Source organism: Haliotis rubra, unplaced genomic scaffold, assembly GCF_003918875.1.
Source record: "Haliotis rubra isolate DU_JTF1 unplaced genomic scaffold, ASM391887v1 Scf322, whole genome shotgun sequence".
NCBI classification, from domain to species: Eukaryota; Metazoa; Mollusca; class Gastropoda; order Lepetellida; family Haliotidae; genus Haliotis; species Haliotis rubra.
The window spans coordinates 874618-902163 of NW_025766994.1; the positions used below are offsets into that span (position 1 = coordinate 874618).

General features: G+C 40.8%; 1 protein-coding gene across 1 annotated transcript; it reads right to left on the reverse strand.

Moving 5' to 3' along the window:
• LOC124283853 lies at positions 1-26673 on the reverse strand. The gene is made up of 23 exons (XM_046719880.1): positions 26566-26673; positions 26044-26120; positions 25490-25605; positions 24773-24862; positions 22986-23126; positions 20938-21050; positions 19936-20036; positions 19041-19129; positions 18409-18524; positions 17532-17651; positions 16664-16761; positions 15097-15269; positions 13990-14085; positions 12898-13026; positions 12571-12714; positions 11993-12071; positions 10562-10674; positions 9475-9631; positions 8680-8817; positions 2009-2194; positions 1408-1623; positions 1032-1145; positions 1-139 (listed from the first exon to the last, which is right to left on the reverse strand). The coding sequence occupies exons 1-23, from the start codon at positions 26667-26669 to the stop codon at positions 18-20; spliced, it is 2832 nt and encodes a 943-aa protein (XP_046575836.1). The 5' UTR covers positions 26670-26673; the 3' UTR covers positions 1-17.
• Positions 26674-27546: the final 873 nt, after the last annotated feature.

Here is a 27546-nt window from a genome sequence, read left to right on the forward strand (position 1 = left end):
ATACGATACATATGTATTCAGGGTACAGTGTTAGACACTGCCCTCGGTTTGTAGTAGGCTGTGACAGGGAATTCTCGATGGGACCCACATCGTTGCCAGAAGTGGTCAGCTCGGGCCAAGCACTCATTGCGCTCATGATCTGAAATGATTACATCACTGATGCAACAATCTATTTGCGGGTAACTCAAGTACAATTAATGAATCATAATTCTTTTGACGAGGATTCTCCATATGTGTTAATAGCAATGCTATAATATACGTAAATGTTAAACATGTTCTTTATCCGAGAACGAATCCATAACTTCTTTAGAAAACCTACTCAATGAAGATGTATTTTCTGTTATTTTTTACAGGTTAATGCTACATAGAAATAACAATTTCAAAACTCTTTCCATATTTGAGAGGGGCGGTGGGGTAGCCTAGTGGTTAAAGCGTTGGCTCGTCACGCCGAAGGCCCGGGTTCGATTCCCCACATGGGCACAATGTGTTAAGCCCATTTCTGGTGTCCCCCGCCGTGATATTGCTGGAAAATTGCTAAAAGCGGCGTAAAACTAAACTCAGTCAGTCAGTCCATATTTGAGACCCGTGGAGATCCTTGTAAGAATTGATCTTCAGCAACCCATGCTTGTCGTAAGAGGCGCCTTTCCCGTGAAGATCCGGGTAAGAGTTCGTCGTCAGCAACCCATGCTTGTCGCATGTCATCGTATCCCACATGCGTATACCGATGCTCATGCCGTTTATCACTTGATTGTCTGGTCCAGACTCGTTTATTTACAGACCGTTGCCATTTAACTGCACTATTGCTGTGTGCTGCGTTAAACAACAAACAACCTTCTCATATTTGACAAAAATCAATGCAAATTACACTTTTGATTGCCATATCTTAACTATAGTAACTGGAGCTAAACACGTCGTCCCCTCCCTTGAGGCTGTTGTCCCCAACAGCAACACAAAATGTTAAAAATTCATTAGGAAGACAGTGGGAGATCTCAAATTTATCCACTCACTCACTCACTCACTCACTGTATTACCTGTGTCAAGGTTGGTTGCACCCCAGGCGTCGTAGAAGAAGCCAGTCAGGTTGGTGTTAGAGGGACAGGACGAGATCTTGATCCAGCACCCGCCTCCAGCATGTCTTATGCCGCCTGTGAATTGATGTGCATCACATGCCGTGTCGATTTCAAGTTAAAATATTAACTTTACAGAAAAACTGTTTGGTGTGAAGAAATGAAATATTTTTCGGGATAACCAGTTAACTATAGTTTGTAACGACATTCAATGACTGTTTGCGACATGTCACCTGATTAATTGGTGCGTATGTTGGTTGATAATTTTAAAATATTACCAGTGCAATTAATAAATACCTTATTAAGGTTATTAGGAGAGATCTAACTAGTCTGTTGTCACCTGTTGGACCGTAGATGCTTGTAACCGGATGTGCAGGGTCGGATCCACAATACTCAAACTCCCCAGACGCTCTACCCAGACACTTCCCCTCCTCCGTCAGTGCCCCGTGGGTCTCGCCATACCGATCAATCTCCAGCCTCCCGGGGGTGGCCTTGCCGTGTTTGGGACAGCCATAGTCGGCGAAGTAACAGTGTTTTCCAGCTATGGTCATTGCACCTATGTGAAAAACAATCAAAACATTGTCTTAAAGATATAATCTATATACAACGATTGCGAAGGACTTAAAGACACTATATCTCACCACAGCTCTCTAAAAGTATATAACGCATTTCTCTCAGTAATACTAACCATCAGCCCCATAAGAAGCTACCATTACATTTATTCTAAACAACTGACTTAATTCAAGCGTTCGCTCGTCACGCCGAAGACCCGGGTTCGATTCCCCACATGTATAAAATGTGTGAAGCCCATTCATGGTTTTCCCCGAGGTGATATTGCGGGAATATTGCTGAAAGCGGCGTAAAACTAAACTCACTCACTTCTTCCTCTGACTATTCGTATCCTGCGAACTAGGAAAAGTATATTCAACTGTAACTCAAACCTGTTGGACCGAATACTGCAGTCACAGTTTCCTTGGCAGGTGAGCCACAGTACCTCCACTCCTTTGCTGCCCTCTTCAGACAGTTCTCATCCTTCACCCCAGTCTGCTCATGCTGCTCCCCCCACACGTCCCGCTGTGTGCCGTTGACGGGGTGGAGGGGGCACCCGGTGATGATCAGCCAGCAACCTGAATAGATTCAACCCTCTAATTGACATCCTTATCTATTGGCCTCCACCCAAACTAACGAACCGTGATGATCCGGTGATAGTTAACCAACAACCTGTATAGATTCAACCCTCTCATTGACATCCTTATCTACTGGCCTCCACCAAAACTAACGACCCGTGATGATCCGGTGATAGTTAGCCAACAGCCTGTATAGATTCAACCCTCTTATAGACATCCTTATCAACTGGCGGTGATAGTTAGCCAACAGCCCACCCAAACTAACGACCATTGATGATCCGGTGATAGTTAGCCAACAGCCTGAATAGATTCAACCCTCATCCTGACATCCTTAGCCAAACTAACGACCCGTGATGATCCGGTGATAGTTTGGATTCAACCCTCTTATAGACATCCTTATATACTGGCCTCCAAACTAACGACCCGTGATGATCCGGTGATAGTTAGCCAACAACCTGTATAGATTCAACCCTCTTATAGACATCCTTATATACTGGCCTCCAGCCTAACTAACGACCCGTGATGATCCAGTGATAGTTAGCCAACAACCTTCATCAGCAATAAAAGCCCACCATCAACTGTGATCAAGAATATTTCTTTCCATCCGCTTACGATGCACTCCTATACCAAGCTCAATCAACTGTATAAACATCTCCTCCTGTTTAAACTACCCCTTTCATTTGTACAGAGATGAGAGAAAGAGAGAAGATGTTTATTCAAGTGTCACGTGCTTTTGCAATAAAATACAGTGCGTTACATTACAGACATAGTTAAAACATAAAAAGCACCCGGTCATTTGGCTCATGAGACACTAAAAACACAAGCATTATGACAGTAATACAATAAAATAAGAGAATACAAATAAAACACATCATTACATACATTCCAGATTAATTAAATTATATTTTAGGGTGATAAAAGCACGTGCAACCGCACCTATCATCCACATTGACGCAAGCATGCACATTCACACGCAATCACACAATTATGCACTCACCCACCCGCTCACGAAATTATGCATTCACACACATCGTTCAATCACGCACTCATATACACAATCACACAGTCACAGGCTTACGTTATTACGCTCTCATGCTATGACACTCTCGCACAAACATGTACACATACATACGCAATAACGTACTTACGCGCACCTACGTACACATATATATCCAAACACTCAAATACATACATACATACCTACACACATACCTACATACCTACACACATACATACATACATACATACATACATACATACATACATACATACATACATACATACATACATACATACATACATACATACATACATACATACATACATACATACATACATATATACACACATACAGTTCACTACATACTGCACACACTCTGCCTTTTTCTTTATCACGCTCTACACACCTTCCTAACACTCATACCCCACATGAACAGACACACAAAACACATAGATATAAGCATATGAATATACTATAACAAAAGTGAGGTTCTTCTTCTCACCATAAGATGCACCTTGGACATCCCTGACTTCTGCGTCTTTCCCTCTGTCAAATCAGCTTACTGCCAATTATGTTAATTATGTTGTTTACTTTGTTACACTCAGCTTATATACATCAGCTTCTCTTCATGTCACATTCCTGCTTGACAACGGTACAAGACTCGAAACGTCGCTCTCATAGCATAAACAAGTTGTTATCCATAAAGGTTTTTTGTTGTTGTTTTTTTTGGTTTTTATTTAATTTTATTTATTACTAATAACGGTACATGATATTTTACATTTCACCAAGTTAACACAGATAACATAACACATGTTACAGTTGATGAATTATTGACGCCGTTATTAATAACTTGAGATGAAAATAAGAAGATATAAAAATAAAATAATAAAAATGGGGAAAGAGAGAGGTATGGGAAGGTGAGAGGTAAGGGAAAGTGAGAGGTAAGGGAAAGTGAGAGGTAAGGGAAAGTGAGAGGTAGGAGGTAAGGGAAAGTGAGAGGAAAGGGAAAGAGAGAGGTTAGGGAAAGTAAGAGGTAAGGGAAAGAGAGGTAAGAGGTTAGAGAAAGAAAAGGTTAAAGGGGAAAGAGAGGTAAGGGAAAGTGAGAAGTTAGGGAAGTGAGAGGTAGGGGAAGGTGAGAGGTAAGGGAAGGTGGAGAGGTAAGGGAAGGTGAGGAGGTAAGGAAAGTGAGAGGTAAGGGAAAGATGAGAGGAAGGAAAGGGAAAGAGAGGAAAGGAAAGTGAGAGGTTAGGGGAAAGTGAGAGGTAAGGGAAAGAGAGGTAAGGGAAAGTGAGAGGAAGAGGTAAGGGAAAGGAGAGGTAAGGAGGAGAGGTGAGGGAAGGTGAGAGGTAAGGAAAGTGAGAAGTTAGGGAAGAGGAGGAGAGGTTAGTGAGGGAAAGGAGAGTGAGAGGTAAGGGAAAGAGAGAGAGGGAGGTTAGAGAGGTGAGAGGTAATTGGTGGGAGGAGAGTGGGAGGAAAGTGAGAGGTAAGAGGTAAGAGAAAGTGAGAGGTAAGGAGGAAGTGGGAGGTAAGGGGAAGAGGTAAGGGAAGAGAGAGAGGGGGGGAAAGGGAGGTGGGGAGGTAAGGGGAAAGAGAAGAGAAGAGGAGAGGAGAGAAAGGGAGAGTGAGAGGAAAGGAGAGTGGGTAAGGGAGGTGGGGAGAGTAAAGGGAGAGGTATGGGAGAAGGTGAGGTAAGGGTAAAAGGGAGGGAGGTGGAGAGGTAAAGGGGAGGAGAGTGAGAGAGAGGTAGGGAAAAGGTAAGGGAAAGTGGGGAGGTAAGGAGAGAAGAGTGAGGAGGTTAAGGGAGAAGAGAGAGAGGTAAAGGGAAAGAGGGAGGAGAGGTAGGGAAGAGAGGAGAGGTAAGGGAAAGTGAGAGGAGAGGAAAGGGGGAGGTGAGAGGTAAGGAAAGAGGAGAGGTAAGGAAAGTGAGAGGATTAGGGGTAAAAGGAGAGGAGAGAGGTAAAGGGAGTGAGAGGTAAGGGGAGAGAGGTAAGGGAAAGTGAGAGGTAAGGGAGGGAGAGAAGTTAAGGGAAGTGAGAGGTAAGGGAAAGGGGAGGTAAGAAAGTGAGAGGTAAGGGGAAAGTGAGAGGTAAGGGGAAAGTGAGAGGTAGGGGGAAAGTGAGAGGTGGGGGAAGAGAGAGGGTAAGGGAGAGGGAAAGTGTGAGAGGAGGTGGGAGTGAGAGGTAAGGGAAAGTGAGAGGTAAGGGGAAAGTGAGAGGAGGGGGAGAGAGTGAGAGGTAAGGGAAAGTGAGAGGTAAGGGAAAGAGAGAGGTAAGGGAAAGTGAGAGGAGGAGGAGAGGGGAAAGTGAGGAGAAGGAAAGAGTGAGAGGTAAGGGAAAGTGAGAGGTAGAGAGGGGAGGTAAGGGAAAGGTGAGAGGGAAGAGAGAGGTAAGGAAAGTGAGAGGAAAGAGGTAAGGGAAAGTGAGAGGTAAGGGAAAGGAGAAGAGAAGGAAAGAGAGAGGAGAGGAAAGTGAAGAGGTAAGGGAAGAGAGAGGTAAGGGGAAAGTGAGGAGAGGAAAGAGAGGTAAGGGAAAGTGAGAGGTAAGGGAAAGTGAGAGGTAAGGGAAAGAGAGAGAGGTAAGGAAAGTGAGAGGTAAGGAGGTAAGGGAAAGAGAGAGGTAAGGGAAAGTGAGAGGTAAGGAGGTAAGGAAAGTGAGAGGTAAGGGAAAGTGAGAGGTAAGGGAAAGACTGACTGACTGACTGAGTTTAGTTTTACGCCGCTTTTAGCAATATTCCAGCAATATCACGGCGGGGGACACCAGAAATGGGCTTAACACATTGTGCCCATGTGGGGAATCGAACCCGGGTCTTCGGCGTGACGAGCCAACGCTTTAACCACTAGGCTACCCCACCGCCCCGGTAAGGGAAAGAGAGAGGTAAGGGAAAGTGAGAGGTAAGGAGGTAAGGGAAAGTGAGAGGTAAGGGAAAGTGAGAGGTAAGGGTGAAGAAGAGAGAAACTCACCATGCTAATCTAAAATTTAGTCGTCTTGAAAGAGACATAACCATTTTGCTTTGAAGACAGAGTGGTGTTCCCCGAAAATATATTTTTCCGAATAGTAGTGTTTTTGTATGAGGTAGAAGAGTTGATCAACATTTAAATCTGCGGAGGTACATCTTACTTTATTGATATATTCCTTGGTGATAATGAAAATATGATTAACTCATACACCTGCTTCAGGGTGCCCCAGTAGAAACTTAGTAATATCGATATTGAGGCGAGCGCCAGTCTTCGAATTGTACCAGCTTGTAAACTGAGAGATTAGATTTCTTTGATTGGCATTCTAGAAGTTGGGTAGATGAAGGATGAGGACTATTGTTATGGATATACAACTTCTTTATTCTGTATAGGCGACGTTTCGACATAGATTCTAAGATATACGACTTCTGTATTCTGTATAGGCGACGTTTCGACATAGATTCTAGAATTAGAATCTATGTCGAAACGTCGCCTATACAGAATAAAGAAGTTGTATATCCATAGAAATATTCCTCATCCTTCGAGAGATTAGATGTTTAGCTTTCTCACATAAAAAGAATAAGTGCTCAAGAGTTTCTATTTCACGGCCACACAAAGTACAGAGATTATCGTGATTAATACCTATTTTACAAAGAAATGACTTTGTTGAAGCTATTCTGTGCATGAATTTAAACTGAAAGTTTCTAGCCTTATTTTCTATAGTAGTAGTATTTATCATTGCAAAACAGTCAGTGAGATAATTCTCTGATAGAGTAGTATTAAGCTTGGATTCCGATCTAAGTTGAAGATCATCTAATGATATTCCATGATTGTCACACAGCTGTGAGTACACAAATTTACAATCAGCCGAGTTACATTTTTGTTCAATAATAGTACAGTTTCTGGTAACTAATTCACCAACAATAGGTGTAGCCTTAAGAAGATTAAGGCATTGTTTAGGTACGTATTTCAAAAATCTAAATTGGAGAAAGTATGTTTCATGGAGATTAAAATCTTCTTGTAGGATTTCAAAAGGTTTAAAATCACCTGTAATTGTTATGATGTCACACATATTTTTCATTCCTTTTCTATACCACGAGACAAACAAGCCTATGTCTCCAAAATGTACAAAGTTCAAAATTGGTAGGCAAATAAAGTCTCCGATGTTTTCAATATGGTTTCTATTAATACAAGAGTAACATACTAAGACATCTTTCCAGAAGTAATTTTTAATGTTTTGGAGTATAATAGTAGTTTTTCTCCTTGAAAGTTAAATAGATCAATGTCCCCAAAAGGCGATAATGATTCAAATGCTATGTGCTGCCAAAATCCTTTTGCTGTGAATAGTCTTTTGATCCATTTGATCTTCAGATAGTTGCAGAAAGATATGATGTCTATCATTTTCAGACCCCCCTTTGCATAGTCATCTATTAACATATTCCTTTTGATCGTATCGCGTTTCCCACCCAAAATTAAGTTTAAAAGGATAGAGTTCAAACGTGTACAGAAATGTTTAGATGGGTTGGGAAGCGCCATAAACAGGTGTGTAAACAGGGGGGATAATCTGTGATTTGATAATCATAATCCTGCCTCTCAACTAAGAGTCCATAAAGTTTGTCTATTTTGGATTCCAATGAAACCAACCATCAACATTTGATCGATTATCGTTTACTTAGTCATGACTTACAAGTATCAGTCAAGTATCAGATATTTATCCAAGAAAACATATGGTCTTCTTAAACTAACCATTAACTTTTGATCGATTATCGTTTAATAGTCATGACTTACAAGTATCAGTCAAGTATCAGATATTTATCCAAGAAAACATATGGTCTTCTTAAACTAACCATTAACTTTTGATCGATTATCGTTTAATAGTCATGACTTACAAGTATCAGTCAAGTATCAGATATTTGTCCAAGAAAACATATGGTCTTCTTAAACTAACCATTAACTTTTGATCGATTATCGTTTAATAGTCATGACTTACAAGTATCACAAGATATTTATCAGTATGGTCTTTAACTAACCATTAACTTTTGATCGATTATCGTTTAATAGTATGACTTACAAGTATCAGTCAATTATCAGATATTTATCCAAGAAAACATATGGTCTTCTTAAACTAACCATTAACTTTTGATCGATTATCGTTTAATAGTCATGACTTACAAGTATCAGTCAATTATCAGATATTTATCCAAGAAAACATATGGTCTTCTTTAACTAACCATCAACTTTTGATCGATTATCGTTTAATAGTCATGACTTACAAGTATCAGTCAATTATCAGATATTTATCCAAGAAAACATATGGTCTTCTTAAACTAACCATTAACTTTTGATCGATTATCGTTTAATAGTCATGACTTACAAGTATCAGTCAAGTATCAGATATTTGTCTAAGAAAACATATGGTCTTCTTAAACTAACCATCAACTTTTGATCGATTATCGTTTAATAGTCATGACTTACAAGTATCAGTCAAGTATCAGATATTTATCCAAGAAAACATATGGTCTTCAGAAGTACCTTGTTTGGGGATTTTGGGGTATATTGTATTTGGCCCAGAGCCGTCTGAGAAGTATGGCGTCTGTGGTGTCTTCGTTGCTGGGGCGACGGTTCCGGCACATGCAGCAGGGTGAGCTTGGGACTTGTGAGTCTGTCTGGCTGTGGAAAGATCATTATCCTCTTGATACCATAGATGTTTTGTTTTGTGCTACACCGCCGCTCCTCGGTACGTTTGTTATTACGTGTAGACTTGCTTCATATCAATGCAGTATTAACAGTTACAAGATGCTCAATCCGTACTTGAGACTGCCTCCGTGGTGTAGTGGTTAGAGCGTCCGCCCAATCCTTGTTGTACCCATTAATGCCGAGCGCCTGGCAGGGACCAACAAGTACCATATTTTAACGTCTTTTGGTATGATGCGGTCGGGGATCAAACCCGCGACCTTCCGCTCTCCGGGCGGACGCTCTAACCACTACACCACGGAGGCGGTCTATTGCTTAATGATTTGGTATTGCTTTATGATTTGGTATTGCTTCCTTCTTTCCGTATGGGGGATAGTGGGATAGCGGCGGCCAGTAAACAATCAAGTCTGGACCAGACAATCCAGTGATCAACAGCATGAGCATCAACGCAACTTCAATACGATGACATGTGTCAACTACGTCAGCTTGCCTGAACACCCGATTCCGTTAGTCGCCTCCTACAACAAACATGAGTTCTAATCCGGATCTTCACAGGTGTTGAAATCTATGTTTAACCACTGACACTTCGTATGAACCCTATAAACATGAGTGTGGTAACATAAAGAGACGCACGTTGCTGCATGTAGACAGGCCCAGTAGGATGACGTGGTCCTACGTGGTTCACATCGACTGGCTGAGGGAAATTAATGGCGTTGGCCCACTCTTGCGCATGACATCTGACCCGGAAGTCAGCGTCATCAGGTGACCAGAAGTCCGTTGATGATACCGACTGTGGAATGAGTACTGACAGACATTATCAGATTTTTCAAACAGACCTGATAGCGTTTCCCGGAAACTAAATTGTGAATTCTGTAAATGGCCATGTAGGATCAATGAATCGTTATGAATTATATGGAAACAAAAAATAATTTAAGCTTACACTCATTAAACAACGTTACAATGACTGAAATATGTCGCTGGTGCTATCGATCGTGGAATTAGTGTAACATTTTTCTATGTTGTTATTTTGCGATTACAGTTGATCAGTTAAGTACAGATAATAGTTGCTGAGTTGGTTGAGAGTCTTATCCTCGATTTTAACCCACACTTTCAGAAGAGGCACCTAACCGTCAGCACAGAAAGTAAACGATCTAACCCACTCAACCACCGTGTCACGGAAATCCGACAACCGGTAGTCCAGATCACGTATATTGTGTTCCCCTCTGACAGTTGCAAATTGGCACGGCTCCCGTCCCCGAAAGCTACGAGGACTCACAGTGCCATTTAGAGAGAGTTTTACGCCACACTCAGCAATATTCCAGCTATCCAACGGTCTGTAAATAATCGAGACTGAACCAGACAACCCGGTGATCAACCGCTTGAGCATCAATCTGCGCAACTGGGATATGATGACATGTGTCAGCCAAGTAAGCGAGCCTGAGTACCCGATCCCGCTAGTCGCCTCTTATGGCGTATGTGTTACTGAAGATCAATTCTAACCCGGATCTTCACGGGTTACCATTTTGATTAACCCTAAAAGTACGGTTATGGTGCTGACATCCCGAGGAACAACATCTGAGCCAACCGGGATTCAAACCCATGACCACATGCGCCTGGTGCGCCAAAGGTACGTAACTCTGAAGGAGTTTTAGCGCCTTAGGCGACTGGTCAAACCGCGCCTCATTGTTGGTGGCAATACATGTACCAGCAAATACACTACCTTGTGATTATTGGATACATTGAAGTAGTTCTGCCTCTCCATACTGCGACTGGTGTAGTATATAGTGCGGATACCAGGCAGGCTATAAAATATGTTGCTGTAGATCTGATTGCCTGGAAATACATACTTACAGTTAGCTAGCAGCTTACCATATGTGCATCCTCGTGTATACGCGGCGAACGTTGCAGAGTTCTGGAGAGACAGCACAAAGGTGCTATTTTTGTTTGTATGCACGTTTGGATGTTTGATAGCAGAAAAGATATATGTGTTCATATGTACATGTTTGTGTATCGATTGATAACTGACTATTGATAGTAGCGTTTATGGTTAAGGTGCGTTCTCACGGTTGCTACAAGTCATATGCTATATGTGGTTACTGCAAGTCGTACAGTGAGAACGCTCCTTTAGTATGACAAGGCCACCTGGCCTGTAAACATTGAAAAGCAAAGCCTCACACAAGAGAAAATACAATATAGTTTTACCGAAGAAACAGGTTCCGCAGTAATAAATAAAATAAAACATTAAAACAAAAACAACCACCAACAACAAACCAATATCAGGTCGTAGCGTTTCACCTGTTTCACAAAATATTGCCGATGTGACTTAAAATCTTAACTCACTCACTCACCTGTTTCACAAGCATAGGTAGGGCTCTGACAAATCTTGAAATATACTGAACAAAAATAGTTAGGGATACATGTAAATTTTGAAATTATTATTTATTCATTGACACACTGATAAAATATCAATCTTAAAAATACCAATATCCCTAACTTATTTTGTACAGTATATAATCGGTGGTATTCTGTATCAAACCAACGATCAACGGTTTCTTGACGCTTTGGAAGGCAACCCTGCTGTCTGTGCTGATTACGGAGTCTCAGCCGACACTACCCCACCCCTACCCGGATGTAAAGCCCACATAGGTACAGTTACAAGACACCTATATATTGTAAAGTCTATAATCTCTCCACGTCCGTATGTGTTATGAATCAGATTTCACGTCATTGTCAGGGATATGACAAACATAACAATGGGAACGGGCTTTTCACGTTTTAAATGTTTACTTTTTGAATGCAAATTGTGTGAATGACAGAATATTGGACTTAATCCACAGGACCACAGGACCAGTCAGATGTGTTGATAACCGTAACTATGGTTCACCTCCAGATACTGGTGATGTATAGCCCGTTTTAATATTGTATTGTTCAAAATGGAAATCACATTTCAGAGATATATTCTGGTTTTAATTTCTTTTCTATGATATTCTAGTGGTTTCGTCCTTCGTCGACAGGTTTGAATAGTTTAACCGTGTTCATCGTGAATTTAGAAGTTGTTCTAGTAACGGTATGGCTGAAGAATATTGCCTTTGTGACTTCTTATGTGAGATCTCACTTACTCGCTTGATAAATATTGATATCTGCCTCTTACCTGCTGGTTCGCTTGGGTTTGTCATATTGGCCAGTTTTGGATATTTACTCGCCCAAAGTTGGTTGGTGTACGGCACAGCCTGGAGTGGGGTTGAAATGTACGAGGTAAACGATGAAAGCCAATAGGAACATATTTTACGGAAACTACTGCAAAACTAACCATGTACTTAAAATTATCTTGATTGCAATCAAACAATTTAATGCAGTCGGAATTTGACAGGAATAATAATATGCCTATGTATGTTTCTGTTTGCACTTGACATAACAAGAAATGATCATATCAAAAGTGGAGACGTTGGTTTGTTGTTGCTGAACGCCGCACTCAGTAATGTTCCAGCTTCTATGGAGGCGTTCTGTAAATAATCGAGTCTGGATCAGATATTCCAGTGATCAACAGCACGAGCATAGATCTACACAACCGGGACACGATGACATATGTCAACCCAGTCAGTGAACCTGACCACCTGATCCCATTAGTCACCTTTTACGACAAGCATGGGTTACTGAAGGTCAATTCTAACCCGGATATTCACTGGTAAAAGCGGAGTAGTATATTTGTTGTGCTGTGGTAATGTTTACCTTCAAATGTGTTATAATGTCGCCTCCTGGAGCATGATACAAGCCCCTGCCATCCACCTCTATACCGTCCCCTGTGGCGTTGTAGAACACGTTGTAGCGGATAATGTTGTCACGACCACCGCCGATGTTGGCATGGACCTCGTTCTGAACATACATGCACAAATCAAAATCATACCAAAACAGTAAGAAAGGAATTGTGTACCGATGCTTCAAAACGTGAAATAAACGCAACGTTGCTATAAATTTGTGAAATCCGTCAAGGTTCTTAGAAAAAATGAGAAACACCAAACTGTTTGTATTAAATTGTTCAGTGTTAAGTCAACTTACGTCGTAGAAGACGTTATGCTCGATTGTGACGCTGGAGTATTGATCGTCCAGCATGATGCCTCGGACCTGGGCTCCGGGGACGTTCCTCAGTGTATGGTGGATGTAGTTGTAGCGGATGAGGTTGCCTCGCTGTTCGTGATGCATTTTTGTTACAAAAACCACACTACAAAAGCTATGGATGTTCTATTGCGCATCGCTTACCCTTTTTGCGAATACCTGGTGTCATTGCTAAGTCCAGTGATCAGATCATATGACGTGTCTTTTCATCACAATTTTCCTTTAACGTCCAACGAGTGAGTGAGTGAGTTTAGTTTTACACCGCTCTCATCAATATTCCAGGTATATGGCGGCGGTGTGTAAATAATCTAGTCTGGACCAGACAATCCAGTGATCAACAAGATGAGCATCGATCTACGCCATTGGGATACGATGACGTCAACCAAGTCGGCGCAACGTCCAACAAAATCTGGCCCATGCTTTAGTCGAGTGAGTAAGGTTAAGATTTTAAGTCACATCGGCAGTATTTCAGTTATATCGTGAATATATCAAATTATATCTTAATAATAATTATAGGTAAAGTATAAAAACCTGACAACGAAGGACAGCAAAACGACTAGAATATCACCGATATAAATGTAAAACTAGTAATACAATCTAAAACATTTTAACTATACATGACAATACAATATAAAAACAGGCTAACAACCGAAGGTAGATCACCATACTAGGGACCATGGAGACTTACAGTGCTTTTGCTACCTACACGGACCCTAGCTGGATTTACACCATCCCTTCAGCTGTCAGCAATTATTGACAATCGAGCCATAACATTTAAATAACATATATTGCTGTAGTCGAATTGTACAATGGAGTTTGTACTTATCAGAGTCTCCTTACGATTATTGAAAGGGATTCACTTGGAATTCACAATGTATTGACTCACATATGAACTCCAATATGTTAGCTGGTCATGCCAGCTGGTAGGAGTTGTTCTCAGAGCCTAGTTCGTTTTTATATGAGAGAACACAATCGAACAAAAATAAGTGTTTCATATTTTAAAGATTGAACGTGTGAAACAGTCAATATACACACCATGGTCCAGTCTCTCCCGGCGTGAAGAGCTCCACAGTCACTGGAGTTGACACAAAGATGATGCAAGTGGTTATATTCCATCACATGATCGTTGCCCTGGAGAAACACGACATAAAGCAGTGAGTGAGTGAGTGAGTGAGTGAGTGCATTCAGCAATATTTCAGCTAAATGGCGGCGATCTGTACATAATCGAGTTTGTACCAGACAATCCAGTGATCGACAGCATGATCTACGCAACTTGGATACGATCACATGAGTCAACCAGGTCAGGGAGCCTCTTACGACAAGCATGGGTTACTGGCGGTTACAGAAGATCAGTTTCTAATCCGGGTCTTTACGGGTTAGTCTAAGGCGATAGTTTTATGCCTTTTTCAAATTTATTCCAGCGATATGACGTTGGGGGACGGAAATGGGTTTGACACATTGTACCCATGTGGAGAATCGAATCCGGGCCTTCGGCGTTGCGAGCGAACACTTTACACACAAGGCTAACCCACCGCCCCCTGTCATCATGAGCATAGATCTCCACAGTTGGGATACGACTGACTGAGCGAGTTTGGTTTTTTACGCCGCTTTTAGCAATATTCCAGCAACATCACGGCGGGGGATTCGAACCCGGATCTTCGGCGTGACGCACCAACGTTTTAACCATTAGGCTACCCCACCGCCCCAGTTGGGATACGATGACCTGGATCAAGCAGGTCAGTCAGTCTGACTACCAGATCCCGGTAGTCGCCTCTTACCACAAGCACGGGTTACTGAAAGTCATTTTTAACTCGAATGTGCACGTGGTGTAAATTGTTGCACTGACAATACTTTTATACTTCAGCATATGATTTAATAATTTTAAGAGTATTCATTTGACCAGAATACCCCAGTGTATTAAAATGTACAATGTAGTTCTCTTGTCTTCCTTAAGTGGCATATTGAAGCTGGTATGATGAAGTTGCTTGATAACGGTGTTAGGATCTACACCGAAACGTCGCAACTACTACTGCAACAAAGACGTTGTCTATCCATAAAAAGTGTTCCACTAGTTCTCTTGTGTTTGACGTCGTAACGGTAATAAATCGTACTGGGAAATAAATGAACCAATATCTGTGTTACCGCCCATCTGATTCCCGTGTACTGGCCGTCGTGGATGTGGTTGTAGCGCATGGATATTCCCACTCCTCCGGGGCTGATGGCGTGGTAGCCAACTCCCCCAACACGTGCATACTGCCAGATATGGTTGTCCTCTATCAAATTTCCAGAAGGTGTCAGAGTCTTGCGGTCACCACCTGTTTGTTAAAACAAGTACATGAGAATTGTTTTTACTTGTCTCTAACTGGATATGCCACATGAGTGAGTGAGTTACAATTTGACATCGCATCAGCAATATTACAGCCATATAGCGATGAAAACAAGTAATCAATTTATAATTTCTGTCGACAATAGAAAGTAAAACTAACTATACTACCGAAGATATATATATATATATATATATATATATATATATATATATAAAATATATATATATATATATGTGTGTGTGTGTGTTTGTGTATATATATATATATATATATATATATTTATTAAAACTAGTAATGTAATCTAAAATTCTTTAACTATAGAGGACGATACAATATAAATACAGGCTACAGGTCGCCAACAACTGAAGGTAGATCACCATACTAGGGACCATGGGGACTTACAGTACCTTTGCTACCTGCATGGACCCTAGTTGGATTTACACCATCCCTTCAGCTGTTGGCGATTGTAAGAAATGTTAGCCAAAATTAAAATAACAAGAATACTACGTTTAAAAATCGTGGTAAGTTGAAATTGACTTTGAAAGTTTTGCGACTTACGTACCCTCTCAGGAGGACAATAATTTAACGATACTTCAACCCCCTTTGAGGGTATAGCCACTAACAATCTAAGTTCATAATCTAAACTACCAACTATAAAACCTTATATATTTACAAAACATATATCAAAATTCATTTAACAAAGCCACATTTACAGTGCTTCTGAGTGAGAGAGAGAGTGAGTGAGTGAGTGGGTGGGTGAGGCTTAACGTCTTTTAGCAATATTTCGGCAATGTCACGGTGACAACAGAATAGGTTTCACAGATAGTATCCATCTCGGGATTCGAACCCGGGCCTAGAGCCTGATGAGTGAACACTTAAAACACAAGGCTACAGTTACAACTGCAATGCACGATAAAGACAACAATAACATTTAACTTTAAATATTTCACTTAAGATAAAGTAATTTTGAAACGTTTACAAACTGTACATTACATCAAACTGTTATCTTTAAACTAAGGTTAGTAAGACTGACTATATCTTATAGTAAATGCATTCTTTTAACGAAAGTTAATGGTAATAATCTAAGATCGTTGTATCTTATCATATTCATGTTTTACACATATTTTCTTTGAAAAACATTTAGTAGGATTTACCTTAACTAAGATCGTTTTTCGTATGTAATTTCAGGTAAATCTGCGATATCTTATCTTTAAACGACGGCGAGATCATTTCTAAAACCTACATCGGCCCTAGAGATATTTTCTCGCAGCTTCCAAATAATATTTCAGAATCAATTGATGCTATCTTACCGGTTATGAAATTGACTCAACGATCATTTGTAAAAGCAGCTGGATTAAAACAGTCCTGTTGGTACCTGTTACCTGTAATTGCGATTCCTCCACAGGTGTGATGCATCTCACAGGAAGACACGGTCACATAGCGACAGTCGCCAGAACAATGGATTCCATAGCCACCTGAAACATCACTGTAGTATACATCCACGTTTGATAGTGGCTAAACAGAAAACAAGCAGAGGGGTATTCCAACTATATGGCGGCGGTCTACAAATAATCGCCTCTGGACCCAACAATCCAGTGATCAAAAGCATCAGCATCACCAAAAAAAGGGACTAAAATCTGTACGTGACTGAGAAAGTGCCATCACCAATATACCATATGTTACATTTGACCACTTTCTAAGGGACAATGTGCATTCCACATTTTCACTAACACCTGCTATCTGTACACATTTACAGTGATCTCCTCATTTTTTCTACACCAATGGAATCTGTTTTGGGACATAATCGATGTTGCTTATTATCCGACATTGGTATTTAAATTACAGTATTCAGACGTTGATAAGAGATGAAAAACAAGCACAATGTTTACTAAGTGCCTTGGATTCAGATACTCCTCAAATCTGTCTCAAACCGATCTCCTTGCTACAACAATCGAATACCAATGTTAAACAACCATCTTAGAGCTAAAACAACTTACAACACACTGTACAACGAGGACCTGGTCATCAGCGTTGCCAGATGCTGTGGTTACAACTTTTAAAGGCTTATTGTACAATTCTTTTGCTTTTCTACGAGTTAACTTGGACAAAAAAGTACATAAATTGGCCAAGTGAACATAACCCATAAATGATCCATAACTTAATATTCTCCTTTCCATGTACACGAGTTGTCTATGAAGCTTTGGATCAGCATCCTATGCATCTCGCAATCTGTGAGGTGAATACCTGTGTTTTTTAATCTCCATATTCTTAAAACCAATGTTGTGTCCACTGTTGAGGTCAAATCCATAACGCCGACAAGCTTCCAGGGAGAAACCTTCGAAGTGAAGATTGCTGACTTGGGAATCTGTCCTGTCAGAACAATACTAGTGGTTGCATTACTACATACAGTACAGTAAGATATGGTTATAGCGAACTCAAAGGGAGCAATAATATACAGAAAGTGAGCGAGTGAGTTAATATTTATCGTCACATCGGGAATATTTCAGCCATATCGTGACGGGAACAATTTATTTATTATATTATAGATCAATACAATTAAAAGTCTGTTGTCGAAGAACAGTAAGACTACTAGTATATCACATATAATACAGTAAAACTAGCATGCTATAAGAAAACGATACTATTAACTGAAGGCAGATCACCATGCTAGGGACCATGGGGACTTAAGGTACTCTTGCTACCTGCATGCACCCTAGCTGGATTTACATCATACCTTCAGGTGTTGGCGATTGTTTAGCAAAATAGCCATACCTTAAATGAACAAATATGTTACTATTAAAATCCAGAGAAAAAAAATACTTTGAATGAAAAGGAACTTACGTACCCTCTCAGGGGGACTTTTATTTTACGCTACTTCAACCCCCTTTGAAAGCACAGCCACTAACAATCATAGTGATTTCTTCATTCTACCAAATTAAAACCACAATGCATTTCAAAATTTATCAAATAATTCCATTTCTACAGCAAGTGGTTTCATCAGTCATTTCTTTGTAAGCGTGTTCTTTATTAACGTACTTCCAGGAAGATATGCTAGAAGTTAATGCACTTGGACATAGAACGGTAAGTGTAAATAAATGCAATCATGAAACGTAGAACATGAACTTACCTGATGCAGTCTGTCACCATCGAGGCATAAATGACATCAGAGTTGGACAGCGTACCGTGAGGAGTATTCGGCCACACGTACAGAATACCAGTTGATCTATCGATGTAGTATTCACCCTGAAAGAAGTGCAATTAACTACGGTTATAAGGAACTAAAATTGTTGGTTCCATTTAGTCCGTTATACACATGTTCGTTGTAATGTATGCTACTCAAAAGAAGTTAAGGATCATTTGATTCTTTCATATGTAGGTAATCTCTCTTTGATAAAAGGTCTACACTAATATGAATAGACGTGTTGCCCTTAACTTCTTTTGAGCAATTTTATTTATTAGCAGTGTGATGTCTCCATCTCATTCAGATGTGCTGAAGGTAGGACTGGGGTGACTTGTTGGACTTTGCCACCATGTCAGATACTGCAAAGAAACCTGGTACAGAATTTTATAAAGCCCCAGCATTACTAAATATAACTGACGAACTTGCAGAGCATTTTCATCCACAACACTAAAACCATATTTAAAATGCTGTCGATAGACACCCCAAGATGCACTCTCTTTTTGCCCTCGATATGTACATATATAAATTACATCGAAATAAGGAATATGTATCAGGGGCAATGTGAACGGTATTCTCACCGGTTGATCCAGCTCTGACAGTATATTGAACACCCGGAAGTAGCCGCCCTGCTGGGAGAAGCCGGCAAGGCTGGCGTCGTTGTAGTGCCCTGGAACACATGAGTTGGGTTTAACCTCCCCTCGAACTGTAACGCGCCGCACTCAACAATATTCCAGATTCCAGTTATATAACACCCGTCTGTAAACAATCGAGTCTGGACCAGACAATCCAGTGATCAGCATCATGAGCATTGATCTACGCAATTGGGATACGATGACATGTGTCAACCAAGTCAGCGAGCCTGACCACGCGTCTGACCGATCCCGTCAGACGCCTCTTACGACAAGCATGGATTGATGAAGATCTTCACGGGTTTAAATGCGGGAAGAACGCAGATTGTGATTCTGGTCCATGATGTTTACCTTTTCAGACAAACATGGGAGCGCGGGTGTGATCCTGGAAACATAATCGGGATTCGAAAGCACGATCATTGGTTCCTTACACAAAGGGAGGTAAGTGTGAACACCAACTTAACCTTTCCATTTAGGGTTAATCTGGAAGTTCTAAATCAGCCAATTATCACTGGAGTTTGGAATGTAGGTAGCGTAGTCTGTTTCCAAGAATAATTTTGAAAATGAGCTCATCTCGGTCATCGATGTTGACTTCTTAATTTTTGCTTTTGGACTGTCTTTATCCTTTTCGATATGTATTTCTCCAAAACAAACACCATTTCTTGGACAAAAAGTCAATCCAGTGGTAGATATACGTTGCGAATGAATACGTTGAAGATGTGAAGATTTTGAAATATATGACTTTGAATATATCAAAGATGGTCATTAGAACATTGCGTTTGGTATGTTGCCCATCGTCATTTACAGTGCATTAATTAGATGATGAGTTTGTCTGAGGACCCACCAACTCGCAGTCCATATCGGGTCTTCCTTGCCAAAGTGATCCGATGTCTCTGTACGTCAATGTTAGCTATTTTGACTGCATCATCCGCCCAGCTAAAATACCTGAAAACAAACAGGGACAGGATACCCACTGTCTTGAAGTAAAAACGTGTATAACAGTGTCGAGTGCGTGCGTAGACGTTTGCAAAGACAACGTTTTCGCTATGACAGTGCTTACATGTGGAAAACCTGTAATGATATTTTAATCCAAATGACATTAAAACCAACCTGTAATGATATATTAATCCGAATGTCATTAAAACCAACCTGTAATGATATTCAACCCAAATGACATTAAAACCAACTGTGGGTATTTCGAATGCCTGGTTGGCAGGCGTTGAGATGCTACTCCTTGTGACGAGACGTTATTATTGTAAACATAAGTGCATTGCAGCAGTGTCCTTACCAAAACTCAAACTCTGATTTCCAGTGACCCATTCATATAGTTTCCATCTCCATCTTGGCTTTTACGCCCAATGGAATCTGTTTGACAGACAATAGAGACGACTGTAGGTTGTTCTCTTGACCACACATATGAAGATGTGGGTTAGAATTGACCTATTCAGTGACCCATTCATATAGTTTCCATCTCCCTTTTGGCTTTTACGCCCAATGGAATCTGTTTGACAGGCAATAGAGACGACTGTTGTTCTCTTGACCACTCATATGTGGATTAGAACTGATGTTCAGTAACCCATCTCGTAATTGCCGACTAATGGGATCGGGCGGTCATGTCATCGCATCCCAACTGCTTAGATCAATGCTCATCACAGGATTGTCTGGTCCAGACTCGATTATTTACAACCGCCGGTCTATAGCTGAAATATTGCCGAGTGTAGCGTTAAACAACAATCAATCAATCAATGCTCTCTTGACCTGTTCGCAACTGCACATAATTTAACATTTATACGATATGCCATCACATCTTGCACCTGACTACTCCACCGCCCCAGTTGACACTGACCAGTATCCGATCGCCCAAGGTTCCTTCTCATGAGTCCAACGAGCATCTTCAGTGGAATTGTATGTAAAGGTGGTGCCGTGTTTCGATTCCACAGCTGTTATATCGATGTATCCCTGAAGAGTAGCAACAAGTTAATCACCAGGAGAACAGCCATGTGAATAGTCTCTATAGTGCCTGTATCTTATGTGAATAGTCTCTATAGTGTCTGTATCTTATGTGAATAGTCTCTGTAGTGTTTGTATCTTGTGTGGGGTGGTGTATATAATGTCTGTATCTTATGTAGGGTAGTGTCTCAAGTGCTTGTCGTTTGTTGAGGAGAGTATATATGCAGTCTGTATTTCGTTGAAGATAATTGGTATATATTCTCGAGGAATATGTGATACACTAGTTGATTTTACTGTCGTTCGTTTATGCTTTATGTATTAGGAACCTACAACTTGTTTTAGTCACGATGTGGCTGGAATACTGACGATATGACTCAAAATCATAATTCACTCACTCACTCTTGAGGAGTCACCTATACGTTGGTGTGGGTGTTTCAGCCATATGTGACTAAGAAAGTTTAAGAAAGTAAATATATAATTGACATAAAACAAACATATATAATATACTTACCTGTCTGCAGAGGACAGTAAAACATTCACAGGAATACATTTAAAACTAGTAAGTAAATCTAACATATTTTAACTATACATGACAATCCAATATAAAAATTGGCTATAGATTGCCAACAACTGAAGGTAAATCATCATACTAGGGACCATTGGGACTGTTGTGGGTATTGAAAATCAATATTACGAATGGCAGAAAGCAATATGACGACCTCTGATAGATATTGCATCGTCCACGTGAGTGTGAGCTTTCTACGAATCATTTCACGAGTAAAACAACGCTGTGCTAACACATGGTGCCATGTCGGGTATCAGACCCGTATCATAGGAGTGACGAGCCCACTCTTTAACCACAAAACTATTCCACCATGGAACCTAGTTAACCGTGTAGCTTCAAGAAAATGAATCGTTCACGGACAGTTAATATCATTTGGATTGGGGTCTCACTGGTTTGGTCTTATGTTCCGAACTGTATCGCCATTGATTCTGATCATAAATTGGGAATAGACACTCAACGAAATCAGTTTCAGCATTAATAAAAATCGTCATTGATAACATCTGACTTGATCACCCCAAGAGACGGTCTCATCATACAACTCTATCCTTTGGACCACATGTGAACTACACAAAGATGTGGATAGTGCTAATATTCAGTTTACAGTGTAAATTGAAAGGGCAAAAGAAGATTTCATCAACGTACATCTTCATCGATCCAAAGAAACCACCAACACTGACACATCCAACAACCCTATCTTTCAGTTTTAAGTGAGTGAGTGAGTTAATATTTAACGTCACTTCGGCAATTTTTCAGCCATATCGTGACGAAAACAATTTATATAATGGACGATGGACAGTGAAAATACTAGAGTATCACAGATATGAACATAAAACTAGCATGTAAAACTAAAACAGAAGACAATACAACATAAAACACGGACTATAGATCGCCAACAACTGAAGGTAGATCACCATACTAGGAACCATGTTGACTTACATTACTTTTGCTACCTGCATGGAGCCTAGCTGGATTTAGATCATCCCTTCAGCCGCTGGCGATTGTAGAATAATTTAGCCGAAATTTAAAGGAACAAAAATACTACGTTTAAAAACGTGGTACGCGAACATTTTACTTTGCAAGATTTTGGGACTTACGTACCCTCTTATGAGGAAAATAATTTTATGCTACTTCAACCCCTTTTTAGGACACAGCCACTAACAATCTAAGTTGATAATCTGAACTACAAATTATAAACTTTATCTATTTACAAAACATATATCAAAATTCCTTTAAGAAATCTATCTGTTTTAAAAAATCAATGATTAAATGATAATTAACTTTATTAAAAAGGTCCTTTACTGTTTTGATATTGAAATATTGATCCCTTATGATGTGGAATTCAGCAAAGTCACAGATGAAAGTAGAAGTGGATTCCTTACCTCATTCGGGTATCTAGCCAGGCGTGTTGGATTTCCGTTGATAAACAACTCCAGCCAGGAAATCTTGGTCGTGTAGAAACCAAAGCGTGTAATATTGCCATAGTCAGATATTCCAGCATTCGGGAGATGAACTTGAAGCACCTGAAAATAAAGTATTTGTCCAAGTATACCGCCACGAGGAACCACTTGGAAATTACCCGGGTTATGTCATTTGTCCATTAAGATTTCTGGACACGGTTGACCAGTCCTGTTAGAGGGATATCATCGTCCGGATCACTATCTTTAAAGTTGGGTGGTGTAGAGGCAGGAGGGTAGCGTGATTTCAAAGAATTGTAACTGAGTTAAGTGTCCGAAGATCCCAGACCTTCTTCACATAGCGTACGTTATCAGTCATCAGGGTGCGTGGTGGGCGAGCTGGCTTCGGCGCCAGGCTAGTGATACCGCGAGCTTGAGGTGTTGGGATCGATCCCACCTGTGACCGGGTGTAAACACATTGGAGTCAACTTTGTGTGCAGACTCTTACAGTGTTGACACAACCCCTAGGGTATCTGCTGGTATATAACCAGATGGTGGTCACATGAATATGTGCAAACACCTAGTAGTACTGTGACTATGTGTCCCAGTCCACCCATCCTAGACCTTCCTCACATAGCGTATGTTATCAGTCAGTTTCGCAATGGGCAGTTGGTTGGTTGGTTTTGGCTAATTGTCAGCAATATTCCAACTATATAGCAGCGGTCTGGACCTGACAATCCAGTGATCAAACACATGAACATCAATTAGGATACGATAACATTGTCAACCAAGTCAGCGAGCCTGACCACCCGATGCCCTCAGTCGCCTCTTACGACAAGCATGGGTTGCTGAAGACCAACTCTAACCCTGATCTTCACGGTGCTGGCGGTATGGAGCTTTTACTGACTGAATAGTACCAGCATCTAGAGGCTGAAGATGACTGGTTGTTGTTCGGAAATGGATCTTGTCACGTGACAACTGCTTGCGGTATCAACTAGCTGGTGCATTCACTAACACTTACAACAAATCGCAACCAGGGAATCGGAAAATATGTTCTGGAAGGGTTGGCGATGGCGTTATATTCAGGGAATGTCAATGGGTGGAAACCCGTCCTGGAAAATGTTGGCGTAATTTAAAAAAATTTCAACTTTGCTGAATCTGTAATGAGCATGGGTATACGTATGGTACTAAAAGCATTAGAAAAGTCAGCTCAGAACAGGATTTGAACCCGCGATCGTTTATACGTTTCTGGACTTGGAGTGATTGAGTGAGTTTCGTTTTACGCCGCTTTTAGCAATATTCCAGCAATGTCACTGCGGGGGACACCAGAAATGGGATTCACACATTGTGCCTATGTAGGCAATCGAACCCGGGTCTTCGGTGTGACGAGCGAATCCTTTAACCACTAGGCTTCCCTACCGGTAAACAGTACAACTGAGGATTATAATCGGTGTGACTGAAATTCAGCAATGTTTGCATTTCCCCATTATATGCGGATCATGTAACAGTGGTGAGATGATTAGATCAAAAACCAATACGTTGTGGATAGGATATATATGAGTGAGTGAGTGAATTAATATTTAACGTCACATCGGCAATATCTCAGCCATATCGTGACGAAAACAATTTATACAATAAAGATGAAAACATTTTGAAGAGTAAAACCTGTCGACGATGGACACTAAAAATACTAGAGTATCGCAGATATGAATATAAAACTAGCATGTAAACCAAAACCATCTATATGATAGGTGATAAATATTTAGCCGCACCTTGCTTCGAGCATTCTGCGGCAACATCTGAAGCACGGAATTGTCCGTGACCTTGTGGAACATGGACGCTGGCATCCGCTTGCCCCCAGTCTGAAGGACAAGGTTGGAATTAGATGACAAGGAAAAACATACTAAAATACAAAGGACAAAGATGTCCCCCACAGACCAAACAAACAAACATGCAATTACATGAATGCATATTTGATATTAGAAGACATTAACAAATCAATTCTGTACAGGACAATCGTAATGCTATTGTATTTTGTGCAATTACTGCATTTTCGGAATCAATTAAATCAGCGATTTTGCCTTTCTGGACCTTTGAGTCACCTCTTATGACAGGCATTTGTGGAGGGGAAGATACGAACCTCATAAGGATATACATCCAGTTTACACTAAAAATCCACAATGAGGTTCCAAATGATATTTATATTGTGGAGAACATAAGCAGTATCAATAGTATATAAATACAAAGGATGACTATTTTTATGCATACACATCCATTCGACACTCACCACGTGCACCTCGTCGTTGGTGTATAACGTGAACAATACCGGTGATAAAACATAACTTTGTGGTGCATCTGTATTGGTATTCCACGTTATCCCTGACTCACCACGTGCATCTCGCCGTTGGTGTATAACGTGAACAATACCGGCGATAATATACAGCCTTGGGGAGCACCTGTATTGGTATTCCAAGTTATCCCTGACTCACCACGTGCACCTCCTGGCCATTGTAGGCCCCGAATGTGACCGGTGCTGTGTACTTGTGTGTGAAGTGGAGACTGGATGGCAGATCATAGTATCCCTTCATCAGCTCAACATAGACAGCTGAAAATTGATTAAAATATTGTCATGTACCAGTGGTGAAAATATTTGTTTGTGCGTTCGTACGTGTCTGTGAAGTTGACTTTCCACCGGTTTGAACAACGTCTAAGTTAAACGCTGGTGATTTACCTGGTTTGGTGTATTGTTTTACGCCGCACTCAGAAATATTCCAGCTATATGTGTGTAAATAATCGCGTCTGGATTAGACAATCCAGTGATCAACAGCATCAGCATCAATGTGCGCACCTGGGATATGATGACATGTGTCAACCAGGTTAGCGAGCCTGAGCACCAGATCTCGTTAGTCGGCACTTACGACAAGTAGGGGTTGCTGAAGACCAATTCTAACCCGAATCATCACGGGTCCATGATACAAGAGAAGTATTGGTCAAGCGACATTAAACCAAACTCACTAACTCACTTGGTACAGTTCTTACTTACTGTTTCCGGTTATTCCAGGCTCGTCTAGTTTTGCCTTTGCCTTTTCAAGTGTCTCTATAGGGTGTCCCAGCTCCAGCCTTTGGTAGAGAAAACAAGAATATTTTAGTCCCTAGTGTTAAAAACGTATTTGGCAAAGGCAGTATGTGAGTGACTGAATAATAATGCCTTGTTACATCGGCAGGATGGAATCGTAAAAAAGACATTAAGGGACGTTGTCGCAGTTTGGACACCTTTACAATGGGTCGACAATGCGACATATATTACACTGAAAACTGTCGCCCTTCTGTACAATACAAGGCAATAGTCCAAGCGAGGCACATGGCCAAATGTTAGGTTTTCACATCGCCGCGGTTGTGTGGTTTTTAAGTATATCGAGACTAGGAAATGTCTAGGAGGACCAGAAGGACTGACAGTACTTCATTTACGTACACGGTACGAGTTAATCGCTACATATAACCTTAGGCTAATGTATCGCTTCATCGCAAATGCACAAATCCACCACCCAGGTACTTCAGTACAAACCCTGAATTTGAATCCGAACCAGCTGGGCTGACATAGATGTGTACAGTTTTACAACTGCCACAAGCAAATACACCACATGATACCAGAAAAAAATACAGAAGCATTTCGTCCCAGATCAGACACACAACTGACCGTGTTATAAGACGATAGTTAAGGTGGGAAATGACACCTGTTCCTAAAGCGACACTTGTAGGTCATAACGCCAATCCACGAAAAAACCGTAAACATTCCAATACGGCGTCCACGATAGGACCTTTACAAATATACAGATGTCATTTGCCGTTTTTATAACCCTGGTATCCAGAGAAATCAAGTCCGAAAGCCCAGATTTGTTAATGTCACTTAGAATAAATGTGAGCAGACGCTTTTCGTTTTGTTGGATCCAAACGGTCAAAGACACGTATTGAAGACATTTAATTATTAATGAAGTATGCACAGAGCACAGGTCACAAATCAGTTGAAGGTAAGCAACGTTGCTCATGGACAGTCCCTGGGCGGGTGACCGTGTTTGGCAGCTTGACTCCTGAGTGTTTCTAGTCCTGTCCCATAACATGTGGTCTTCATAAACTTTGAGAGAGTGAGTGAGTGAGTGAGTTAATATTAACGTCACATCGGCAACATTTCAGCCATATCGTGACGAGAACATATTTGACATTGAAATGGAATATATGTATAAAATATAAACCTGTCGACAAAGGACAGTAAAACAACTAGAATATCACAGTTACAACTAAAACTAGTGTGGAAAGTTAAAACTGGTAGCACTATTTAGACAATACAATATAAACAGGCTATAGATCGCCAACAACTGAAGGGAGATCACCATACTTGGGACGATGGGGACTTACAGTACCTTTGCTACCTGCCATGGACCCTAGCTGGATTTACATCATCCCTTCAGCCGCTGGCGATTGTAGGACAAGTTTAGCCAACTGTTTAAAATAACAAAAATACTGCATTTAATAATCTGGTAAGTTTTTT

Excerpts from the sequence above, each read along its gene's own strand:
- LOC124283853 (XM_046719880.1), bottom strand. The coding sequence starts at position 26,669 with ATGCTTCTGTATTTTTTTCTGGTATCATGTGGTGTATTTGCTTGTGGC. Across the intron at positions 24,863-25,489 it reads ATGGCCAGGAGGTGCACGTG|ACTGGGGGCAAGCGGATGCC; the intron begins GTGAGTCAGGGA and ends CTTGTCCTTCAG. Across the intron at positions 17,652-18,408 it reads ATGGTGACAGACTGCATCAG|GACAGATTCCCAAGTCAGCA; the intron begins GTAAGTTCATGT and ends TTGTTCTGACAG.